General features: G+C 35.4%; 1 protein-coding gene across 3 annotated transcripts in view; it reads right to left on the bottom strand.

Annotated features, from left to right (window-relative positions):
• Positions 1 to 204: 204 nt before the first annotated feature.
• Positions 205 to 24,020, bottom strand: part of SLIT2 (slit guidance ligand 2) — a 270,443-nt gene continuing 246,627 nt past the window's right edge. For all 3 annotated transcript variants that reach the window (XM_050895400.1, XM_050895399.1, XM_050895398.1), the window contains 8 exons: positions 23,311 to 23,404; positions 21,255 to 21,392; positions 20,923 to 21,163; positions 20,458 to 20,588; positions 13,062 to 13,216; positions 7,702 to 7,990; positions 3,147 to 3,358; positions 205 to 2,057 (listed from right to left, as the gene is read on the bottom strand). In XM_050895400.1, the coding sequence (XP_050751357.1) occupies positions 1,816 to 2,057; positions 3,147 to 3,358; positions 7,702 to 7,990; positions 13,062 to 13,216; positions 20,458 to 20,588; positions 20,923 to 21,163; positions 21,255 to 21,392; positions 23,311 to 23,404 (1,502 nt within the window). In that variant the 3' untranslated portion in view covers positions 205 to 1,815. The remainder of the gene's footprint in view (positions 2,058 to 3,146; positions 3,359 to 7,701; positions 7,991 to 13,061; positions 13,217 to 20,457; positions 20,589 to 20,922; positions 21,164 to 21,254; positions 21,393 to 23,310; positions 23,405 to 24,020) is intronic.

The following is a 24,020-nucleotide window of genomic DNA, read 5'->3' as shown; positions in this document are numbered from 1 at the left end:
CGACATTTTCAGATGTCACTGCCTGTAGGTGTAATAATCCCAAGTTAATTCCTTCGTCAGATTTTCAGCAATGAATACACTAGATCTAGGGTTGGGTTTCATTCTGGTTTTTACCAAATATTCTTTGCAACTACAGATGTTTAATTAAAGGCTGTTAGACAATTTAAACTTCTCAGAAGAATACAAATAAAAACTGTTAATGAAGTAAATATCTGTTTAATTTACAAACATCAGTAGCATTACTGATATCAGTCCAAATAAGACAAAGCACACTGCATTACACATGTACATCTAAATTTTTTGTAAAAAAAATAATAAAATAAAATTGAAAAACATCTGCATTTTTACAGGGTATCCTGGGTTTTACTGAAAGAAGAACACAACCCACTATTGATTACCAATTCTACATTATAATTTAGCAGCAACATGTTAACATGGGGAACGTTAGGGCAGTAAAGTAGTTTTATTATTTGGGGAAAGTCACAGTTCTTGATAGCACAGCCTTTTTTTCTTTTTTATAAAAAAGGTAAAGAGCTCCACGGGAATATTAATTTATAAAGATCTACCTTCTAAGGTCATTTTCTACACGCCATCTTATTTTCTGTAAGTACTGTATATAGGGAAAATCAACTTCTCTACAATTGCCACCTAGTGTAAAGACATTTTCTGTTACACATTACGGGTTCTTGGAAGGTGTCCTGAATATCTGCTGTATGTGAAAACTGCAGATTGTCATCACTTTCAGATTCAGTGACACCAAGTGGTCAGATTCTAAGGAAAAGAAAAAGGGAAGGGGAAGGAGAGGAAAAAACAGACCGAAAACATTTACCCCAAGACGACATGCTACGTTAGTTCTATTGCAAAAAATCCTGATTTTTAAGTCCTTTAAAAAAAAAAAAAATTACAAAAATACTGGGACAAATATAAATTAATATATATTAAAGCATTGAAAAACAGTGAAAGGGATGGCCTAAAAGGGTTAAGTACAATGTACTTTGATACAATAAATATTTCTCAATGAAACCGAATACTGTATAGAGTTGTTTAGAACTCATAGAAACAGAAATCCATATTATTACTAATTTATCCATCAATAATCTATTTTTATCATCCCCAAAACATTTATATTACAAAAAATTAATACTGGAAAAGGGCAGGTAAACACTTTTTTATGCTTCTTTTGCTAACATGCTGACATTAAAGTATACATCATCAGGAGATTGCAGGATTATAGTATATTCTCATATCTCCCATTTCCCATCCATTAAATGGGACCCCATCTTCTCAAGATGCTTAATAATTCCAAAAGATAAAATGTATTTCATACAATTGTTATTTCTGTATAATCTGATTCTTTTCACTCATAATGCTTCCTCATCCATAGGTAATTGATTGGTATGGTCTGCCAAGACAAAAAAATATACTGATACGAAAGTGAAAAAACAAGCCTTGTGTTCTGGTCAATATTTCATCTCTGAGCTGTTAAGTTGAAAGTCACATGTGTATAGTGTCAGTGTATCTTCAGCATGTTATAAAGAAGATTCCATGTTAAAAGCAGTTAAAGTTTCCCATCTCTGTTGCAATGTTACCAGGTCTTTTTTTTTTTTCTTCAAAGCTCCTCTTGGTTATGAGAAGTCTCAGTTCAAGCACTTGAATCTTTTTTCAAATGAAGAAAAAGTCTTTATTCTCATAATAAAAATAAGTCTGTTCTGTATTTTACAATATATTTCAAATATTTCCACTATGAAGCATTAATTAGTCCGACACGGTCAATAAGTATACAACATTTTCAAAAGACAAGTGTGACAGGGACACTTAGGAGGGACAATTTGTACAGCCACACTTCACCACTTTTTCAACCTCGTCCACAAATGACGACCCGTCAGTGCATTCAAAAGAGTATTTCCGTCTCTTGCTCCTTAGTGGTCCACAGCACTGGCCGGTTGAACATCCTCCTTTACATTCTAGTCTTGATACCTTCTTGGTCGTCTGGCACGCAGCATACCCTTGCTGCTTTTGGTAGTAATCTCGGATTCGTTCCCCTCGACAAGAGATTTCTGTAGAAAGCAACATGTAAAATAAGAGATACACTTTCGAAACGCAGGTCAAAGAATGGTTGACATCATTGCTAAGGAAGATGCTGTGTTTCTAATTGCGGTTGGGACTGATATTTTAAAGTTTGACTCAGACTGTATATTGGAAACCAGTGGTTCTACCAAACATAATTTGATTAATGCTGAGTTTTATTTCCTATACCTCCTATTTTCAGTAAAGCTTATATTATGTATATGTATACTATAAATACAAAGCTATTACAATGACAAGAAAATTGGAAGCTTAAATCTTTTCCTCTTTTATAAAAATACACATCTTCTGTTCCTGCATTGCTTGCAGCTGGTTCTATTTACCATAGGGAAATGTTTCAAAGAGCATGCAATTTAATTTATTAGACCTGGAGTTTAATATTATTCAAACTGTTATTTAATACAAGTTACATTCCACTAACTTCATAAATTACTGAGGTATAAAACCAGCTAAAAATGAGACATCTGTTAAAAGTTCTACAACCATATTCTTCTATTCTATTCACATCTATGTACAATACAAAATAAATGCCATCTGGGGTAAGGGAAAGAGAGGGAGAGGGAGAGCTTTGATAGACAAAGGAAAAAGAAAAAGGTAGGGGGAAAAGTCATCCTGTTTTCATCCATCTCACCTGCATAATTCGCTGTGATAAATCAGTTGAAGCTGAGAGGTCAAAAGTAGAGTTTGTGATAAAACTAGGAGCAGAATCATTGGATTTGGCTTCTCAGTTGCAGAAGGCAGAGAAACAATAAATACAGAAAGATACAGCAGGTAAAAGGTAATAGTTAAATATAGTAAAAATGTATTTCTGAATAAAGGTAAAAAAAAGAAATGTTTTCACAGCAAAACATTTGATGAAAAAATCCTCAAAATGTAAACAAATTCATGGGAAAAGTTTGATTTCTCTCTCACTGAGATAAATTCTTATGGTAAAAAAAAAGCAACAAATGTGTGTATTGTGGGGAAAAAAAAGTTGGTAATGTTTTTGGCCGTTCATGTTTTCATAAAAAAACCTCTTTTCTAAGACCAAAACAACAACGTGATTTTTAATTCTTTTTTACCTTTATCACAGCTGTCCCCCGTGTATCCGCTGCTGCATTCGCAATATGGTTTCCCAAGTCCTGAAAGCCTGCATTTGCCATGTTTACACCTGATGGACTGGCAGGGGTTAAACAGCATTTCCTCTTCATCACAGAGGACTCCCCCATGTCCCTGCAGGCATTTACAACTGTATGAAAACGCATTGATCGGCAAGCAGGTACCATGCACACATCTACAGGGGAAAGCCCAAGAGAATAAAAATAAATTATTCATCAAAGTTCAGGCTAAGCAACATTAACTACAAATACTTTGGACTGTACTCAGAAGAAATTGCTTTTGTTTCTAATGGACTTTTTCAGTGAGATGCAGTGAAGTGGTTTATAATTGGTATGCAGGTTTACACAGAACAAGCTGCAGTACAGAACTCTTATCTCACCAGGAAACAGCCACTGTAGATGTGTTATGGAAGACTTTCACAGGCCACAGTTATTAAAACGAACATTTCCTGTCTACCTAAATTTTCAGCATGCTTTTGAGAAGGACACAGCAAAATCAAGCCCAAATGTAATCCACTAGAATTAAGTAGAGAAAAAGGATACTCACCTGAAATTCTGGTTCTTGTATCATTTAAAAAAACCCATATTGTCACTCACCAAGTATGGGGCTCCCAGCACAAAGACAGGTCAGGCACTTCCTAACTGAAACTTTTCTGACCCAAGCAATGGCAGTTTCAAAGCTGAACACATGCTCCTCCTTCAAATGTATTAGTGGGCATTGCGAACTGCCAGTAGCATGGTCATATAATGTATGAGGCAGGTCTTTACTTCAATGAAAGCCAACAGCAGTCATCTAGTACTCATGCAGAAACTCACACTAGATGAGGTTGCATATTATCAAGTCTCACCGAAGTGATTAAACTAGCTACTCTCTCAGTTGAGCTTTGGTAAACATTTGTGGCAGGCTCAAATCTTGTTGTTAGACAAAAAAGGCTGTGAGTTAAGCTGCATCTGCTAAGTTCTGATGTACAGTAGTATGGGAACACATAGCTTGTCTTACTTCTCTTGAGAGAGGGGTGGTGGTTCCCAAAAGGAGGATGTTTAATTACCTGTTCCTAGGTGTAAGATGAAGATTAGGGGAATTCATCTTCTGAAAACATCACCAATGACTTGGAATAAAATCACTTCCCTTTTTTCATTTGGTGCCACAGGGTCAATAACTTTCTTCCTAGAAATAATGTTATTTTCTTTAACTGTTGTCCTGATACACAAGTTTTCTATCTACATACTGTTTCCTAGGGAGACCACAGTGAAGATTCCTCTGTAGGGAGGAATGCAATCCTGATGTTCAAGGTCACAGTCACCCTCCCTAATGTTTCTCCTCTCTCATGTTTTTCCTCTGTATTGTAAGATCCCTGAGCCCACAACCTCCTTAATAGGTTGTGGCAGCCACCTAAATAAATATATAAATAAATAAATGAAAAGCTTTAGATCAAGAAAAAATATAATCCCATTTGATCTAAAATAAAATCCTTTGTTTCAATTTGAAGATGGCAAAAATTCATATAAAATTGCCTTTCATAGTAAAAGAAGAGTTCTGTTAAGAACAACATCTCATTTTGAAATTTTTTAGATAACAATGTCTGTATTTTTGGAAACTTTTTGCTTTGTACTCTGCTCCTTCAGTAAAGTAAGAAATCTGGTAAAATTGAAAAGAATGCACAACACTTTTTAACTTTGACAAACTTGCATTAACTATTTAAAACTGTTTCCGTTTATAAACATCAACAAGTTCCACTCATCAATGAAATCGACATTACAATTCTCCATCTGTACTCTTAATTCTGTGTTAAGTGCTTTAGGCATGGTGTAACTTGGAGGAAAAAGAGTATGGGAAGTCAGTCTCATCACAGGATACTTAAATGGAAGGCACAACACACAGCCTCCATTCACATATCCAGTTTGGGATTAAAAACTGCAAATATAAAACTTAACTAATAGCTCAAGCACCTCCAACTTCCCTATTATGCAAGACACTGTATTTTTGAAGCAACTATGTTCCCTAAAAAATTCCAAATTGTTCCTGTCGTTGAAGTCTGATATTCTAAGACTGTTAGATTAAGCAACTCAAAATTGAAGGCTTAGACAGTATCACAGGGCAGATAGCTTTTGTTTAGTTTTCATTATGTTCAGCATTTGATCTGTTCACCATTTACAAAACAACCACTTTTAGGGCATCTGATCTATGAAGTTAGTCAGGTGACACTGACATCATGTCATATTCTATACAGGCTTAGATATCAAAGCAATCTGTGTCAGGATCTTTGGTAAAGTTCTACTTGACTTAGAAGATGATTAAATCTTAGCTAATGCCAACTCTCATACTTTTGCTTCCACCTGTTCTTTAAAGCCCTAAATTTCATCTTCAGACTGTACTGAAAGGAACATCAAGCTAAGTGCAAACTCTTGGGCACAGTTTCATCTTATCTAATTTTAGGTACCTATGTCAGGCACTCAAGTTAGATGTATAATTCCCATAAGATCCCCACACAGTCATGGAGAGAAACGAGCTTATCCAGAGGGTGCTTAGACCACTTGAGGTCTAATTTACTCTTTAGAAATGGGTTTATTCCTTTACTGACTACAGAGCAAACTTTGGTCACTTCCTAAGTCAAGCACCTAGATTTAGGTAAAATAGGTCTAAGCCTTAAGCCTTTTCATGGTGTGCAGGGTTCTCTAAAAGATCCCCAACATTTTCGAAATAGGGATCACAGCGACAAGTCTGTTTCTCAGATAAAGTGGAATGTTATACTGTATTAGACGGACAAAATGCATCTATTCAATAGAGAGGATTTAGAGATGAATCAAGAAATACAGAATCAAAATCCCCAGGAACTAAAGAACAACAAACCCCTCCTTCACTCCAAATAAACAATTTTGGTTTGGCTTTCTCTCCTAAAAGCTCACAGCACTGTATACAGCTGAAACAAAACCAAGAGCTAACAAAATACTAGTCTTGTGCTCACTTAATTCTGTCCTTGATACTGCCTGTATCTGATACTGCCTGTATCTGCCAAGTTTTGTAATTTACTGCAAAAAGTACTCAGTTTGGGTGCTGATGTGCATAGTTATAAGAACTTATAAGAATCTAATTTTTCAAGGACAGTTCAAAGAAATTCTTTGGCTTATTATAGAACTTGGTGGTTACAGTTCTATGTTATTTTTGACTCCTAAAGTATAAAATTGATGTGGTAGACATCACATTTGTATTTTTTAACCTCCTGTGACTTCCCTTCTTTATCTCTTAAGTTACTGTGAAAAAGGACAGGGTAAGAAAAAGACCAATAAACAATGAAATACTATAATGATATGCCTCGGAAATTCACTGCTGTAGCTTTGGAAAGAGTTCAAAACTTAATAGTACTGAAAGAGTCCATAACCAGCGTAAACAATGCTAACTGCATTGTAAAGCACGCTAACTGGTGTATAAAGCTTTAAAGGGTCAGACTCTCCACACACACTATGTGCAAAGATCACTTAAACATAATTTTAAATGGGACTTGAAAATCATCTTATCAGAATCTCTTAGCAAACTCAGGCCACTGGTCCTCCAAAGTCAAAAGTTATATAGGCCAGAGCACTGAAAAAGCAGCAGCCAGAAGATCCAAGCAGGTTTACTTTACTCTACCAAAAAAAAAAAAACCACCAACCCAAAAAAACCCAAAAAAGATGTTTGCCAAACTGTAGTAAGGACAGTGGTAAGGGCAAACAGAATGACATCTTGCTGCACATGACCAATAAATTCTGAAGAACTTTGAACTTCTGAAGTTTCTGATCTTCTTGTGCTGGGAGACCATAAGCCAAAAAAAAAAATCTGTATAGTAAATTTAAAAGATGAATATGTGTAGATATCAATACTTTCATATACACATATATACATATCTTTTGCTCTCTCTCTACACATACATATACACAACCCTCTCTATAAACATATGTAAAATGGACAACCTAAAATGTTCTAGTCAAATCAGCAAAAAGAATTAGCACACACGGACTTAAACAGAAGTTTAGCATAAAGGTAGAAATCTATTTTCCTGCTAAAACCTGGGGTACTGTGAAAATATAAAAATATTAGATATATCTATTGTATCAAGTTTTTAAAACACATTAAAGAATAATAGTAATTTGTATTTCTTCATTCTATAAAATTATAAATAAGCAAATAGGTATTTTTTTTTCATTTGCAACTTCTAAATGATTTTTGTACCAAGTGTCATACCAACACTTGCATCAGTGTAACTCATGATAGAAGCAGCCCATACAGAAGTATGTAAGAGCACTTCCCAGGCTTTAGGCAGAACTTCAGTGAGATGTGTGTATCTGCTCCCCTGAACTGGGGACTTTTCCTCATTAAGTTTATGGAAAGAATATACTATAACCTGGACGCTGTTTTCACTTTAACATGCCCAGGGTATTTTGTTTCTTGCTGAAAAAAGTGTGAACTTTTATGAAAAAAATACACATAACAGGAGACTTATATGCATATTATACTACTGTTCTGTCTTGAGGAAGGACATACTTATTTCCAAGACATGGGTCATTAGTTTGTTGATCACAGAGGGGTCCAGTCCATCCTCCTTCGCACTCACAGGAAAAGCCTGACTGGCTGGTAGCATGGCATGTTCCATGCACACAAACTTTCTTATGACAAGGCTCGCAACCTGGCAGAATTCCCACTTGCAGTGGCACATTTCTGAAGTCCTGGAGTTCGCTGTTGATATATAGATTACGGATGCAACCATGGAAGCTGGTGCCATTCTGTCCTGGAGACTGGCGTAAAGCTGCTATATTATTTTTCACAGGCATGCCTAGGAAATTAATAATAGCAAATAATCAATGTAATCTTTGGTACAATTTTCTCTACCATTTTCTCTATTTTTAAACATTCTTAAAGAAATATTTCTTCCTAATTAATTATTCTTAGATATTCAGCCTACAACCATGAGCAATGATCTAGTATTTGGAAATTGTCCTGGTTGTCAAGCATGCATGTAAACCAGCTCCAAACCTGTAAGTCTCTAGGTCCAACTAAAGAGATGTATATAGGAACCGTGAAAAGGTTCAGATACATGCCTGTTCTTGACCTAGTGCAATTAAGTACAGGATAGTGTATGGTTTCTGAATCTTGGAAAAACAAACATTGTTGAAATTTAGCAGCTGATACACGATTTTTTGTAAGCTGTTAAGATACTGAAATCCAGAAGAATTTAGTAGGACCAGCTCATCAATTTGGAGCTGGCATACACATTTCAAATGTGAAATTTTGCTAGTGAAAATTCTGGGAAAGCAAAGCTCAACAGGATGAGCTTCCATTACTTTCAGAAATATTTTTGTTTAGCATGTTTAAAAAACAGATTAATAAAAAAGCCACTCATAGTCTGCCATTACAGTTTAAAACAAAGATAGTCAATAATAACAATAGTTCAACATCAAAATACTTATGTGTAGATATTTCTAGATACTGCAAATGCCCCTGATGTTGCCCATTTTCAGAATAATTCCTCTGTTGTAGTCTATAATTGTTACAGGTGTAATTAGAGCAGTAGGTATTTGTGATGCAGTTATCCTGTTGTGATCAGTTAATCATTTAAGACTAATTCAGAAGGAACGTTACTATTAAACATTATTTCCTTGTAACAATGAAGTTTCTTCTACTCTGCCCTGCTTTTTTAACTTATTGCCACCATATTGGCCTATATTAGTTAGTCCTTAAGATATTACATTCAAATAATGAGTACACAAACGCCTAAATACCTCCTGAGACTAATAAGTAAAGGCAATCAACGTGTACTGAGCATTAGAAAAGGATCTGTTTACCTGAAAATAAATATGCTTATTAGCTGCACAGGTTTATTCCTAGGCAAAATTAACAATTTTCATTCTGGTACTTAGTTAGATAACCACCACAGAAAGAGGTAATGTTCTGCATAGTTGCTCCTTAACCATGTAAACTGATACTTCTAACGGTTTTATATAGTTACTCTGAACAGTTGAGAGTAATGCAGAAGTGCTATGCAACCTAATGAAGTAGACCTACCTTTCATTTAGAGGTTATTGTAATTTCATTTGTGCTAAGCTTCAGTGATTATAGAAATGAACAATATTGCCTCCATACTGCTGAAGAGCCTAATCTTCTTCGATCTTATCAGTTAAGTAAAATAGGCTTGGGACTACTATATTAAAGGACTCAGACTGCAAACAATCATTAGTTTCCATTTCCTCAAAACTTTTTGCCATATTCTCAAAATCCAGGGACAAGGCAGAGTCATCAAGGCCTCTTCAACCTGATGTCTCCCTTGAAAGCAACGCTCAGCAAATGTTTAGGCACATGGCTTGAGGTATCTAATAGCAGAATAAATGCACTGAATTTACGCATTATAAAAATAAAAGCTGCATAAAACTAAGTACACCAATGCAATGCTAAACTAGATGTTATACTTGTAAGTGTCAGGAAATTTAGATATGATTTCTGGGAACCGTATAAGCATGTATGACACCAGATAATATGAGGTATATCACATGCGAATCAGAGAATTTTTTGTCTATAATCTCTAATATGGAAGACATTTGGAAACACAATGCAAGCATATACACAAGCTTTTAGCCTATACACTTTTTGCTTCTTCTTGCGAGTTACCAAGTGTTAGAAGGCCAAAGTGTGTGCAAAAGCTGCTCATATTCTTTAGCAATATTTCTTAGATAATTTTTAGATAAAGGTTCTTTATCAGTTAGGAAAGAACTGCCATAGAAACAATGCAGAGAAATATTTCAGCTCTATTTTTGGAAAAGTAAGAAAGTAGTTTCCACCCCCCTTTAACCTTTTGGTCACTGAACCTGACTACAGGTAAATTACCAAATTACTGCTCAAGGAGGCAACTGGTAAGACCCTTATTAAATAACAGTCATACAACAACACTGTCAAAATGACTATCTCATTCTAGAAGCTGCTAGAACAGAGCAGGCACAAATGAAAAGCAGCTGATGCCCTACCTGTCTCAGAAATAGAGACTTCCATGAAACAAGGTGCCACTCCCAACTAGTAAAATATGCTCTAATTTCTGAGAGAAGAATGTGAAGTATCAGTGAAGTCTGTGACCCCTTTGAAGAGTTTTTGAGAAGAAACAGATTGTCCCTTAAGACTTCTTACAAAAAGCCATGGACTTTCAATATGATTTACTGAAATCTGTTACAGATAGACTGAAAAATAACTAGCGTGTGTATTCTGACCACACAAGAGAGCCACACCATTGGAAAAAGGTCAAAAAAAAAGAAGAGCATAAATCGATTAGCCCACTTTCTGTAAAAAAGTTAAATTACCCCTTCCAAACCAACCCAAATATTGTGACCCAATAATAACTGCTAAAAAAAAAAAAAACAACGGGGGTGGGGCTGGGCTGGGGGGGTGGGGGGGAGAGAGAGAGTGTGAGAGCACGCACGTGCGAGCGCCATACAAGGGCTTGCTGTCAAGTCTGAATTTCATCCTGCCAGCTGAGGTGATGCTTACCAGAAATGCCATTTTAGCAGGAAGGTGATAAGAGTAAGTGTAAGCTACATGATGATATAGGTGTCAAACTAAGACTTTGGCAAAGATAAAAATACTGCATAAAATCCTAGTGAGAATTTTTCTTAACTGATGGAAATGTGTGATCAAATTCTCTAAAAAGTCTAGATATAGTTGAATAAGAAAAAATTGAATGAATCTCAAAAAGATGGGTAATATAAAGATACAAGGGTGAAAGTTAACTGTCTTAAGAATTTTAAAGATCATAAATAGATAAACATAGATAAAGAACAGAAAAGTTTAAGAGCTGAATATCAACCTACTGGTTTTTTGCTTTATTTTGTAATAATGTGCTTCCAATAATGGTTTTCATTCTGTTTTGGACCAACATATTCGATGACAGTGGAAATAATTGTCTGCTTGGAGCCTGAATGTGAAGAACAGAAAGAGAAGGAACACAGGACCTCTCTAAAGAATATACACAAGGATAAAAAAGACTCCTGCTCTTAGGAATCAAACCACTGAAGGAAAAGATTATTTCCAAAAATTATTTCTTCTGATACTTCAAAATGATGATGCAGATTAGTATGATTCTCCTAATGGAGACACAGATCTGCAAGGTGAAGAAGCAAGGAGGAGAACCATATGTCACAAATCAACAAGTGTCAGCACTGCACAGAATAAATGTTTATAGTTGGCAGTCTAGCCTCATTTCGTCAAAAGGTGCCCGTAACAGAGAGCGGGATCATTCTGCACTAACCTCAGTTTTCAAGAAGTAGTAAATTTGGCCTTAGCAGTCATTAAATAACAAACTGATGTTGACAATACAAGTAAGCAAGCACACAGAGTCTTATTAGAATCTAGGACCATCTCTCCTTCCAAAAAATGTGGCATAGGACACTATGTAAACAACAGAAGTGATACACATGAAAAAATGCAGATGTGCTTCCACAAGGCAATCCTCCTTTGAAGATTCATGATATGAAGCCATTTTAAAGGCTTTAATTCTTTTCTCTGCTGGTATGGGGAGTGATGACTAATGTTGAATTCTATCTTGTAAATCTTCCAGTCTTAGACGGAAGGAGGCAATGACAAAATCTGAAAAGATTTGACAAAAAAGCTTAAATGTTTCAAGGGAAGAATGGGGATTTTCAGAGACAAAAGTCAACTTACTCCTCATCACTTGTAACTGAGGCACTTATTATACTAGTTTTATAAGAGAAATAGACCATTCTTGATCAGTATCAAAGCAGCTTCCTGTTTTTCTTTTCCATTAGAGATAAATCTAAGCAACTACCCTGAGATTTTCTGCATATTTAGAAAGATGATAAATAGCACCTTTTCTAGAGAAAATAGGCATCTCATGAATGTAATACTGGTAGCATAATTTTTTGCAAGGAGGCAAGATGCTCAAGTCTAAAAACTTATTCTCAGACACAAAACAGTTCTTAAGAATTAGACAAAATGAAAAAGTAGGTATTCTTTTTACAGAAAGAACAGATCAGAAGGAGACTCCTTACATGTCTCCTATAAGAGTGTAAGGTTAAACTAAGTAGAAGATGAAGACTGGTAGAAGATCAGAAGTATTTAAAAACCATGCTGAATCTCTGATCACTAAGAACTTAGACTTGCTACCAAGGACAGTAAGGCACAAAGTGGTGGCTGAAGTTTCTGACTCTTTTACCTAGATTATGCAGGCCCATCAGAAATTCAATGGGCTTGAATCCCTAGTTTTACAGAGTAAATTACAGCAAATGATCAACAATGTTTCAAATATTTTATCTCCACAATCACCTACTACCAGTTTTTTTGAAACAAACAATTCTTTCTTCTCAAAACAAACAAAAAAACCAACAAGCCCTGCCCCATACTGTGAGGCACCTGTCCAGTTGATTCCCTTCTTACTTAATGTCATAACTCCTATCAGCCCTAAGCAATAAGATCTCCAGACATAAATTATACTTCATGGCTTTATACCTTGCTATCATTTCCTGCAGATACCTATACAGTTAAATAGAAATATAAACCATGACCGAAACAGAATGCTACCATTCTACACTTTCTGAGTAGGCATTACTGAATCTTCAGCTAGCTAAACAATGTTAAACACACTTCTTCAGTATAATAAAAAGCTACATAACAGTAGAAAATTACAGAATTTTTCAGTGGGCATCAAATATCTGTACTGATAAAAAAGCAACAGGTGCAGTGTGAGGACATACTATTTGTTAAAATTGAAACTATTGAGATTAACTGCTGAAGTTTCATCTTAAGGTGTTATCTCAATGACTGAGTCTTTTACCATGTGTTTATTAATGCACGTTACCAGAGTAAATTAGCTATGATACCATTAGTAAGAAGCTGTAAGGTCCTCTTACCTCCTACATACAGCGGAGAATCAAAGTTCAGAGTGGATTGCTTGGACAAATTGGTAATTGTCTTGGGACTTCCTCCATCAATAGATAAAGACAGAATCTGATCCATAGCTAGCAGCTCCACGATGTGGAAATTGCCATCATTAATAGTTTCCACACTGCAAAATAAACATTAATATTAATTTTAAACAGTTGATGGTCTGGTTAGAATGGGTTTTGATCTTCTTCCCCTTTAAGAGTTAATACAGCTTCAGAACAGAACTTCTCCAGGAGTGCAGTCTCCTGAAAACTAGATTTTAAGCAAGGACATGCATGTATGCTTAAGAACTAATACAATATAATACCCCTTCAATAACACTCTGTTAATAATATGTATTGTAAATTAATAGCCCTTTTGCATTCAAAGTTATTCCTGTCCTCATCAAATAATGAAGTGTGTAAATATAGATGATATTCTAAACATCAGTTGAAATTACATTTACTAGGCAGGAAGCCAAACACAAAAAAAGTTTGGAGTTCTTCTGCAACAATAATCAGAGGGCTAGAACACCTCTTCTATGAAGAAAGGCTGCGAGAGTTGGGGTTGTTCAGCCTGGAGAAGGCTCAGGGGAGACCTTATTGTGGCCTTTTAATACTTAAAGGGGGCTTATAAGAAAGATGGAGAGAGACTTTTATCGGGGCCTGTAGTGACAGGACAAGAGGTAACCGTTTTAAACTAAAAGAGGGTAGATTTAGATTAGATAGAATCTATAAAGTAGAAGAAGAGGATGTAAAGAAGAAATTCTTTAATATGAGGGTGGTGAAACACTGGGACAGGTTGCCAGAGAAGTTGTGGATGCCCTGTCATTGGAAATGTTCAAGGTCAGGCTGGATGGGGCTTTGTGCAACCTAATCTAGCGGAAGATGTCCCTGCCCACGGCAAAGGGGGTGGAACTAGATGATCATTAAAGGTCCCTTCCAACCTAAACCATTCTGATTCTAATGTTATTTCAAGATCTTATTTGCGCACGCGTGTGTGTGTGTATCCTACATGTTGCATAGTATTGGGTTTTTCCCTATTTGGCAAGTATGAACGCCTGAATCAACTCCAGTGATATATAAACCTACTATTTCATGGAAAAGGGAACTGCATCTAACCTTAGTCCTGCCAGACAAAATCACTTCATTGGTCCAGAAAGCTCCACTGACGCTACCAATAAAGTAATTTGTTATCTTTATTAGGCATGGTTATTTCCGTGTGTTCAGCTTCTGGCTAGTACAGTGAATACTGTATTTTTTTTTTTCTTGCCTACATATACCATTTCCTTCTGCTTACTAACAAGATATGAACCCACTAGCAGGAGAAGGCCCGTAGGGTGTCATGCAGAAAAGGCTTGTTTCAAGCATGGTGCTTATGCTGTGTAAGGACAAGCCTACACACGTTACTAAGTACAAGAAATGGCTGCCTATGCTTACCAACCTCAATATCTACACAGCAAATGTTTAAGTGCAGGGTAACTACTCTGCACTTCAACGCAGTTTAAGTACATCAGAGAAGGAAGAATATTATTACTCAACTCTGGGACTGAATATATCATTGTACTTACATTACTTCTAGCCCATTTTCCACTGGAGAATTAAGAGCTGAATGTATGGCTGCATGGAAGTTATGACAATGAGCTGTAGTCCAGAGACCAGACATTAGAACCATTCCCATGAGAGCCTTTATTTGCTTCAGGGCACCATCAAATACGTGAGCTTAAGCCTTTGAAAAAAGTTATTTAAATGAACCAATTGTATGATAGCCTGAGATGGACTGAACAGTCATACAGTCAGTTAGCTATTCTCATTAGGAAAGCAGTATAGCTGAAAGGGATTAGCTTCCTAAATCTCAAGACAAAAATCAAGCAAATTACCTTATAACATCTTAGCGATGTTTTAATTAACCTAACTGCTTTTGTCCTGGAACAGATCAGAAGCACTCACATGGTCGTTTACAGCTGTGACGCATTAAATAGCTTCTTAGCTATTTATTACCAACTCTAACTATGTGGACTGGCTCAGCTCAATATGGATAAAAAATCTGCAGAGTAGCATGCATGCTTTACATAAACTCAGCTCTACGTGAAAGTACAAACACACAACAGAGCAGACACTGGCAGAATAAACACTTTTCGGGAGTGGGCAGGAGGGGGACTGCCAGGTTCCACGGTGGGAAGGAAAAGGTCAGGGTTCATCATTCCTGAAGAGTAAGGTCTATCCAAGGTATTAAGAGGTTTGTTTGCTGTGATCAAGCAATAAGAAAAGTGCCAGGATTAATTTATTTAACACATTTCAATAAACCCAGGAAAAAAGTTGTGCTAAGAAATCAAAATGCATATGACTTCTTGACTTAAGTAAGCAAGAAACCCTAATATAATGTTCTTGTTCCGAGGAAGCTTATGTTATTTTACAACTTACCAACGTTTCACACAATAGTATTTAAAAGGATGAGAGCAACACAGAACATGCGTTTTTATAGCAAGAGGGCATTCCAGGGATGTATAAGACATAATGTGTAAAGGGAATGTGTCTCTGTTAAGAGTGATTATTAAAAGCTTCTAATTTAAACTGTTTTACTGGTAAAAATTTACTGCAGAAAGAGGAGCCCTCCTAGGTAAGCGTGTTTTAAATTAAAGGGGAAATAAACACAAGGCATATCTGTGCAATATTTCCTGCCAATGCACTTACATTACTTCCAGCCCATTTCCCATTGGAGAAATGAGAGCTGAATGCATAGATGCTAATGAAAAGCTGTAAGAAAAACTGATTTAAAGCTTCTGGAACTCTGCAGAAGAATAATGATTTGGGAAGAAATATTCCCATATTTCCAATAAATATATGACGAAAACTAGTTTACAGAATGAAAAGTTTTGGGGTTTTTTTGTGTAAAAAACATTTAACATTTAAAAATGGACATCAAGACAGAACAAAACCCAAGTGGATCAACTTTTCCCAAATCACCATCTCCAATGAATTAATTTTCTTTAGTGGTCTTGGCACTGCCATCATCTCATCTTGTTACTCAGATTGACTGATGAGTGCTTTTGGGATGATGGCTCTTTCTGCAGTCAATTCCCATTGGTAAAGCAGTTCTCATTCACTCTACACAGCTAGACTGCTGTTATTGTTGATTCTCCATATTTATCATGATTAAATCACCTGTTTGTAGCTTTGTTTTGTTGCTACTGCAAGCACCTCTGTAGGCTTTACAGCTCCCATTTGACTCCTTTTCAACACACCATTTCTTGACTGCCATTTATAATATAAAACTTCTATTTGAATTTCTCTATTGGCTGTTTTTTTATTTTGACCTCTGTTTCAGGCATCTCATCATTGTACAGAGGAGTATGACTTGTCTTACTCTTTTTCCTATACTATCCACGAATCTTCACTTCCTTAATTAAATCTGTAAATCTCTTGATAAACTTCTCAGTTTTTTAAATTTCCTTTCTGTCCTTCTCACTGTAAGCAACTTCCCATCTTCGTTTGCAAACTATCTACCCTGTTACCAAATCATTATTAAACCTCATTGTTCTTAAACATTGTAAGTTAAAATGCTTTATTGTCTTCTTTGTATGTCTCTGATAAAATATAATATATTAACTTGTTTGCTTTTATAATTCGTCACCTATTTGTACTGGATCTGGCTGGGATGGTGTTAATATTCTTCATAATAGCTGTGGTGTTAATATTCTTCATAATAGCTGTAGCATATGGTGCTGTGTTTTAGATTTGTGACCAAAACAATGCTGATAACGCACTAATGTTTTAGCTGTTACTGAATAATGTTTGCACAGTGTCAAGGCCTTCTCTGTTTCTCACTCTGCCTCCCCAGTGAATAGATTAGGGGTGCGCATGAGGTTAGGAGGGGACACAACCAGGCAGATGACCCGAACTAACCAAAGAGATATTCCATGCCATGTAATGTCATGCTCAGCAGTAAAATGGAGAGGAGGAGGGGTTTAGGTAGGTTAGCCATCTTCTGCTTGGGAACTGGCTAAGCATTAGTCTACCCATGGGAGATGGTGAGTGATTGCAGTTGCAGCACGTGTCTTGTTTTTTCTTTCTTTCTTCCACTTTTCCTTTGGTTATTAAACTATTTTTATCTCAACCCATGATTTTTCTGACTTCTACTCTTCCTTTTCTCTTCCCCTCTCCCACTGGGGGTGGAAGGGGAGGTGAGTGAGCAGCTGTGTGGTGCTTAGCTGCCTACCAGAGTTAACCCATGACACTATTTCACAATATTATTTTAGCTTTTTTATAATTTTGGTAAACTTCAACTATTTTTTCTAAAATTTTCCATACTGAATGGTGCCTGAAACTGATTTTTATTTTTCTGAACAGACCAGATAGGAGTGTGTTCCCTTCAGTTTGGGAAACTATCTCTTCTGCTTCTATTAACCCTGCTTTGCAGGTCATGACATTTGGCAGTGGGCTGGCACCATGTCTATCCATTTGTCATCTTTCTGAAAATCCACTGAGGCAAGGTGTTAAAATCTTGAAAACATGGAACACTGTAGAAACTGGAGAGCTAGATCCCCAAAATCTAGCCAGCTGGCTATATTTCAACACACAGATGATTAGCACCTTCCCTCCAGCTGTACTTTTGGGCTGTGGTAGTCCTTGCTGGATCTGAGCCTGCCAACCCACTCAAAGAGAAGATATTGCCTTAGCTACATCAAGATTACATGGACAGAGAAAGAAACTGTGTGGTTCTCATTCAGAAGGAGCAAAAATTAGGCCTACAGAGAAAGAAGAGAAAGAGGTAGGACTGGGCAACAAATAGTTAGAATAAAGCAAGAATCAGAGTAATGGATGGTAGTGGATTGTACGGAAAACAGGACTGGAAATTGAGTCAAGGAGGAGGCTGAGAAGGACGAAATAGAGAAGAGGAAAAGTGAATCAGTAGGTTAATGCAGATTATGTCTGTGAGCAGTTTTTGAGCAAAGATGATCAGATCTAGCTGGCGAGGAAAAAATGAAGGGAGGGAAGGGAGGAAAGAAACCAAAGAGAAGGACTAAAAGAAGGACAGGAAACATGACAGGAGACAGCTTTAATAGGTAACAAAGGTACAGAAAGACAACAAGCAATGAATGGGTGAAAAGAAGGTAAAGAGCTGAAAAAGGGCAGGAAATTTCACAAAGATCCTAGGAAGGTAAACCAGTAAGTACTGGAAACAAGGATGGCTGAAAACAAAAGTTAGAAAAATAGGAATAGGTTGGAAAGGATGAAGGGATTAGAGTATAATGTGTACAATATACTCCTTTCTAGAACCTGAAATAGAAATGAAATAATATCTAATTTGTACAGTGATCACTAGATGCACAAACATATATACAAATGTGGAAATGTATACGTGGCTTCCAACATATGCACTTCCCTCAAGGGCAAAAGACTTCATTACAGTTGATCTCAGTACCATTACATGACAATTTTCAAGTATCTCCTAAAAACTCATCATCATGCTTATTTGAAATGAAAGGGAGGTTAATAATAATAATAATAAAAAAATACAAGTGTGTATCTGCTTCACTGAACAAATGGGTCACCCTGTAACATTTCACTACATTTCCCATCCCTTTCTTGGAGTGCCTTCTCCACTTGTAACATAATTCAAAAGAGCAGATCAACTATGTAGGGGAGATGCTTCTAATTGTTCTGTAAGACTAACCTAATTGGGACTGTTTAATTGATTACCTTGTTATTAATCCCTTCTACATTTATGGTTTTTAATTTTACCTGTGTAAGCATTGTTTTCCAATGTTTTTCTATAAAACTAAAATGGACAAGTGTGAATTACCAGTATTTATTATATTTCAGTAATACTGGATAAAGCATTAAATTGATGAGAAGGAAATATATGTTTTGAATGGGAAGAAGTATTCTCAATAGATGAAATAAATGGGAGTGAAAATAACTTGAAATTACATATGATCCTGATTCTTACTGCTTCCTATTCTCAGACAGCTGTACCTATCAAAATAAAAATCAACAAAAATAAGTAAACTCCTGACAAAACAATCCAAACTTCTTCTTTAGCACTATCCCAGATAGAAAAGAAGTCTTATTGTGAATTGTAGTCATTGAGAAAAGTGAATGTTTCATGCAATTTTAAATTTGTGTTAAATACTTCAATCTCCTGTAAAGTCAAATCCTATTTTTAATATATGAAAATTTATACAATTAAAATACATATACTGTTTCCACATGTTAAACCATTTCATGGAATTGTAAAAAAACCTTATGAAATACATATTGCATCAGGAAATAAAAGCAATCTTAAGAAGCTTATTGTAAAAGGCTATGTTTTTACCAAACAACTTTATATTGTATTTTATAGGAATGATTTTTTTTCTGTGGAATGCTTTTACTAATCTACTAAAACCACAGTTCCCTTGGTGTTACTACCTAACAAAGTTTAGCATTGTTTCCCTGCTATATAAACTAAAGCTTTTGTTTTTATATTGCCATTTGAGTGCAATCATTTCTAAAAATCATTTATTTTCAATGAGATGTCCCTAATAGAATGCGGAACAATGTCAGCTGCTACAAACTCCAGCAAGTAAATATACCCTAGATATAATTTTACAACACAAAAGGTGTAAATACAGCAAAAAGATGATTCAAGAAAAACTCATTTAACACTTCCCCTTTACTTCTGAATGTATGTGTAGCAACAATAGGGCAATCAAGGCCAAGAAGTGATGCCTGTTGTCTTTTTGCTCACTCTTGCAATGTCTCTCTGCAAATTCTTGAGAAGTTACATAAAACCTCCCTGGAAATTCAGGTGGTAATTTTTCAGAGAACCAGAGAAATTTGACTTAAAAAAACCTGAAAAATTATGCTCCAGAAGCAGATGTGGATTCTGACTCTTAATGACTTCGGAAGCAAAAAACATTTCTTTTTCAAGGGTAGTGCCTTTTTTCAGAATCAAGTTTTTAGCTTTCTCTTCACTTGCAGGGAAAAGTCCCACATTGTATGACTGCCTAACACAGAAGAGAAGAGAAACTTCCATTTCATTTCTGTTTATGCAGTATAGTTCTGCACTTTACCCTGCACACTAGGAAATTATTTGGCAATAACGTCATGGAAAAAACTCCACTTCTACATGTGAGCTTTACACAAATGTATAAATATTCTGCTGAAAGCTAACTCTTACTCAGTTTTAATGGATCAAATAATACATTATCTTTCTGACATATCTGCATTAGAGTTATTTTCCAAGCCAAATCATGTCTTTTGGCAATAGGTTTTAAATGTCTGACAATACATTAATTTGCATATATTTCTTTTAACCATTTATTCAAAAATGTGACTTTGATATAAGGAGTTAATACATGTTTTGTTTCAGCTAGACATTTGTTTCATCTGGGTTCACCTGTAAATAGCAGAGGCTGGATAAGATCCTGTGTCATAACTGACCCTCACTCTACCCCGGTACAGCTCTACTGCTATATGATCTTTATCGCCTTTGTAGAGCAGGATCCCACTGTCTTCATCTGTGGCAATCTAGTTAAAAGAAAGAAACACTTAGAAAGAACTAAAAATAAATATTAAATCACAATGCTGTATTAAGTGAATCTCTGAATTTACTGCCATAGTGTATTACTTCACTATAAAATTCTTCCTTGAAGGACAATGTGACAAAATTCTTTCTCTTCCTATCAATAAGCCCATATACTTCAGTATGAATATAGTTATTCCAGTGACTCTTCTAGATTTTTAGCTCAAACTGTGAAATGCTCTTTAAGTGAGCCGATGACAACTTTGGCTAATTTTCCACACCATGAAAAGTCATTTACACTCTTTTCCAGATCAGAATCTACAACACAAGCAATCTTACCTGTAGAGTGATATTGGTTTGGGGGCGTATCTTAGCTGAAGGGATTTGTAGATAGGATTCTTTGTTGACAAAGTTTATACTGATCAGCTTTTCACATTTCTCACCCTGGTAGCCTGATAAACACTGACAGATTGGTTCACTCTCTTTTATGATACACTGGGCTCCATTTTGACACTCATAATTATCACAAGGGCTGGTGCGAGGTAGAACCATTGGTGGTGAAAACTCACAAAACAAGCCACTAAATACAAACAGAAAAAATTAGTATTTCCAAAAAAAGGCAACTTTGACAGAAGACATACATGTTTGTACTGTCTTCAGATCTTTCTCACCTGTATCCTTCTGGGCAAATACATGTATATCCATTAACTGCATCAGTACACTGCGCTCCATTTTTACATTTGTTGTCCTGGCAGTCATCAAAGTCAATATCACAATGCTCACCTACATATCCAGGTGTGCAATCACATCTGTGAAACAGGAAAGCAAGTGGGATAGCACAGTGCCTTTGAACAATACAGTGTGCTTATGACAAAGTTAAGGAACTTCTGAATTGTTTAAAACTCAAGAAAAAAAAAGCATTACTGTGACTTTGTGTGTAAAGACTATGTAGCTTAATCATGTTATTATATGGGGAATCTACATATGTAATGAATACAGGTTTGCTAGTTACACATGCTTACTCATCTGCCATTATATTGAAGAATTGTGGTTTAAATCTGGAGAGCCCTCATGAATCATTTTGACAGTTCTTGGAAATTATGAGTAATGCAGAATATTACAGGATGTTGTAAGTGGCTGCGAACACTAAAAATAATCAATATGCTTAGTTGCTGAAACCGAGACAAATAATCCAAGGCTTGTATTATACTGATGGATATTTGCTTTGTCAACTGAACAGCTATGAATGGACCAATGGTCCATTTATACAGTTTAGAAGTTATGCATAATTTTTTTTCCCTTAAAGTTCCACCAGCCTGATTAACTACAAATAGCTCCATGGCTAGTGAACTAATAGAAGTCTCAAAACACATTCTCTGCCCTCCCTGAGCTCCCACTGAACTAGAAACAGCATATCCTCAAGACAGTATGGTTTTTTGGTTTTGTTTTTTTTTTTCCCCATGCAACTCTCATTGTTAATGCTAGTGGCATTTCTTCAGGGAATTCTCATATATTATACTAAGCGAATGCCCAGAACTCTGTGAAAAATGAATGGAAAAGATTACAAATTCATGCATCCACATTTTTTTTTTTTTTTTTTTTTAAATTAAGATGTATGTAATTGACTTCATTAGATCTTGTGATTCCCTCCTTGGTGTTGTTTCTTTTAGTATCTAGAATTTACTCTAAAGTGGCAAGAGTGATTTTAAATAAATGTGTAACTTTAAATTAAGTACTTCAATCCAATATGTCTCAATTTTTATTCAACAACTTATACAAATAAGAAGAGTGAAAAAAGAATATAAAGCATGCTGTTAAAAAGCTGACTAAGTGAGACACATTCTTGAAGTTACTGCATGTGCTATTTTCTGATTTAAAGTCTCAGAAAGTAACATGGAAGATTAATGAACTAGGCAGTAAAGTGTAAGATGCCAAACTAGGTTTACTGAAGTGGCATAAAGAAAATAAACATAACACACAAAAACTGAAATTCAACAAGTTTTCTATTTTCCAGTTGAAAACTACCAACTTAATTTCATGTTCATTTGAATATTTAATATATTCGAATATTTTTTGCCATATTTTAAATAAAATGTCATTTCATGAGTAGTAGGAATGATAATAAATAATCTGATTTTAGCACAAGAGCATACTGTGCATAAAACAGGTGTTTATGACAACAATTGAAAGCTGCAGGTTTCCTGTATTTATTAACCTAAAGCCTATTAAAACCACTTTAAATTGTGCATACTAATTAATTATGATAAGAATATAGTGTAATTAAAGATTAGTTTTCCTGGGGATGGACTTCTTTAGTTTATACCTTCCAGTGTGCCTTCCTAATAATCTCTTTCACAATTACTTCTCAGAAAGCAGTATAATTATTCCACTTCAATTAAATGCAATTATTTTCCTACTGTTCAAGCTACTGAAAGGGTTTTGTATAGACTGCCACATAGACTAACTGCTTTACTCTGCATTCCTATTTAAAATCTGACTGGAATTAGAACTGTTAAGGATCAGTAAAATTCAGTAAAACATATTTAAGATAATAATGTAGATCTACATGAAAATAGTGGCCTTTTCTGCTGTAATTCTTGATAATAACTGAAATTAGTATTTTGAGAATAGAACTTGCTTCCACTAAAACAAAAGGAAAGGAAGTTAAGCAGAATAAAAAAATAGAAATGTAGATGCAGTTGGACTGTGACAATATTTTAGACTTACTTGTATCCTTTGGGTGTCAAGATACACTTTGAGTCATGTTGGCAAGGATTCAGGTTTTGAGCACAGAAATCTAGTTTCTCCTCACAAAGCTCACCTGAAATATAATGTATGCTGTCAATTCAGTAAAATATCACAGTGACCTGAAAATAGCTGTTTCTGTTTTAAAAGTAACACCTACAACTTTTTTTGTTAACACTGAAAAATGCATACTTCATGATATAATAATAAATACTACCTTTATAATAAATACTAATAAATAAATATTAATACATAATCACAATAAATATGAATCTTTCTGATAACTCCTTTATAAAAAAAAAATAGTTCAATATCAATCATCTATCCATGGATATAAATGATAATTTTGTGAAAAAAATATTTTTTCATTTACAGTATTTATCTAGCTCTGCTGTATAGCAAAACACTAGTGATTGAATCTCTTCTCACTAGAACAAACAAGCCATCAGTATGCTTTTCTCTTACTTATTTCTAAGCACATTACACACAGAAATACCTGGATTTCCACTGTAAGTAATCTATTACCTGAAAAAAACCTGTTAATATCACTGCATGTCAATACAATTCCAATTATCCCAAAATGAAAACTTGCTTTCTACTTTTTCTTAAATATGACTCTCCAATTTTTGCATTTGTTAATGTACCATAATTATCTATAGTCTGTTCTGTGAAAAGAAAAAAAATATCTGTGT

Source organism: Gymnogyps californianus, chromosome 4 (assembly GCF_018139145.2).
Source record: "Gymnogyps californianus isolate 813 chromosome 4, ASM1813914v2, whole genome shotgun sequence".
NCBI classification, from domain to species: Eukaryota; Metazoa; Chordata; class Aves; order Accipitriformes; family Cathartidae; genus Gymnogyps; species Gymnogyps californianus.
This window is presented reverse-complemented; position numbering and strand designations above follow the sequence as displayed.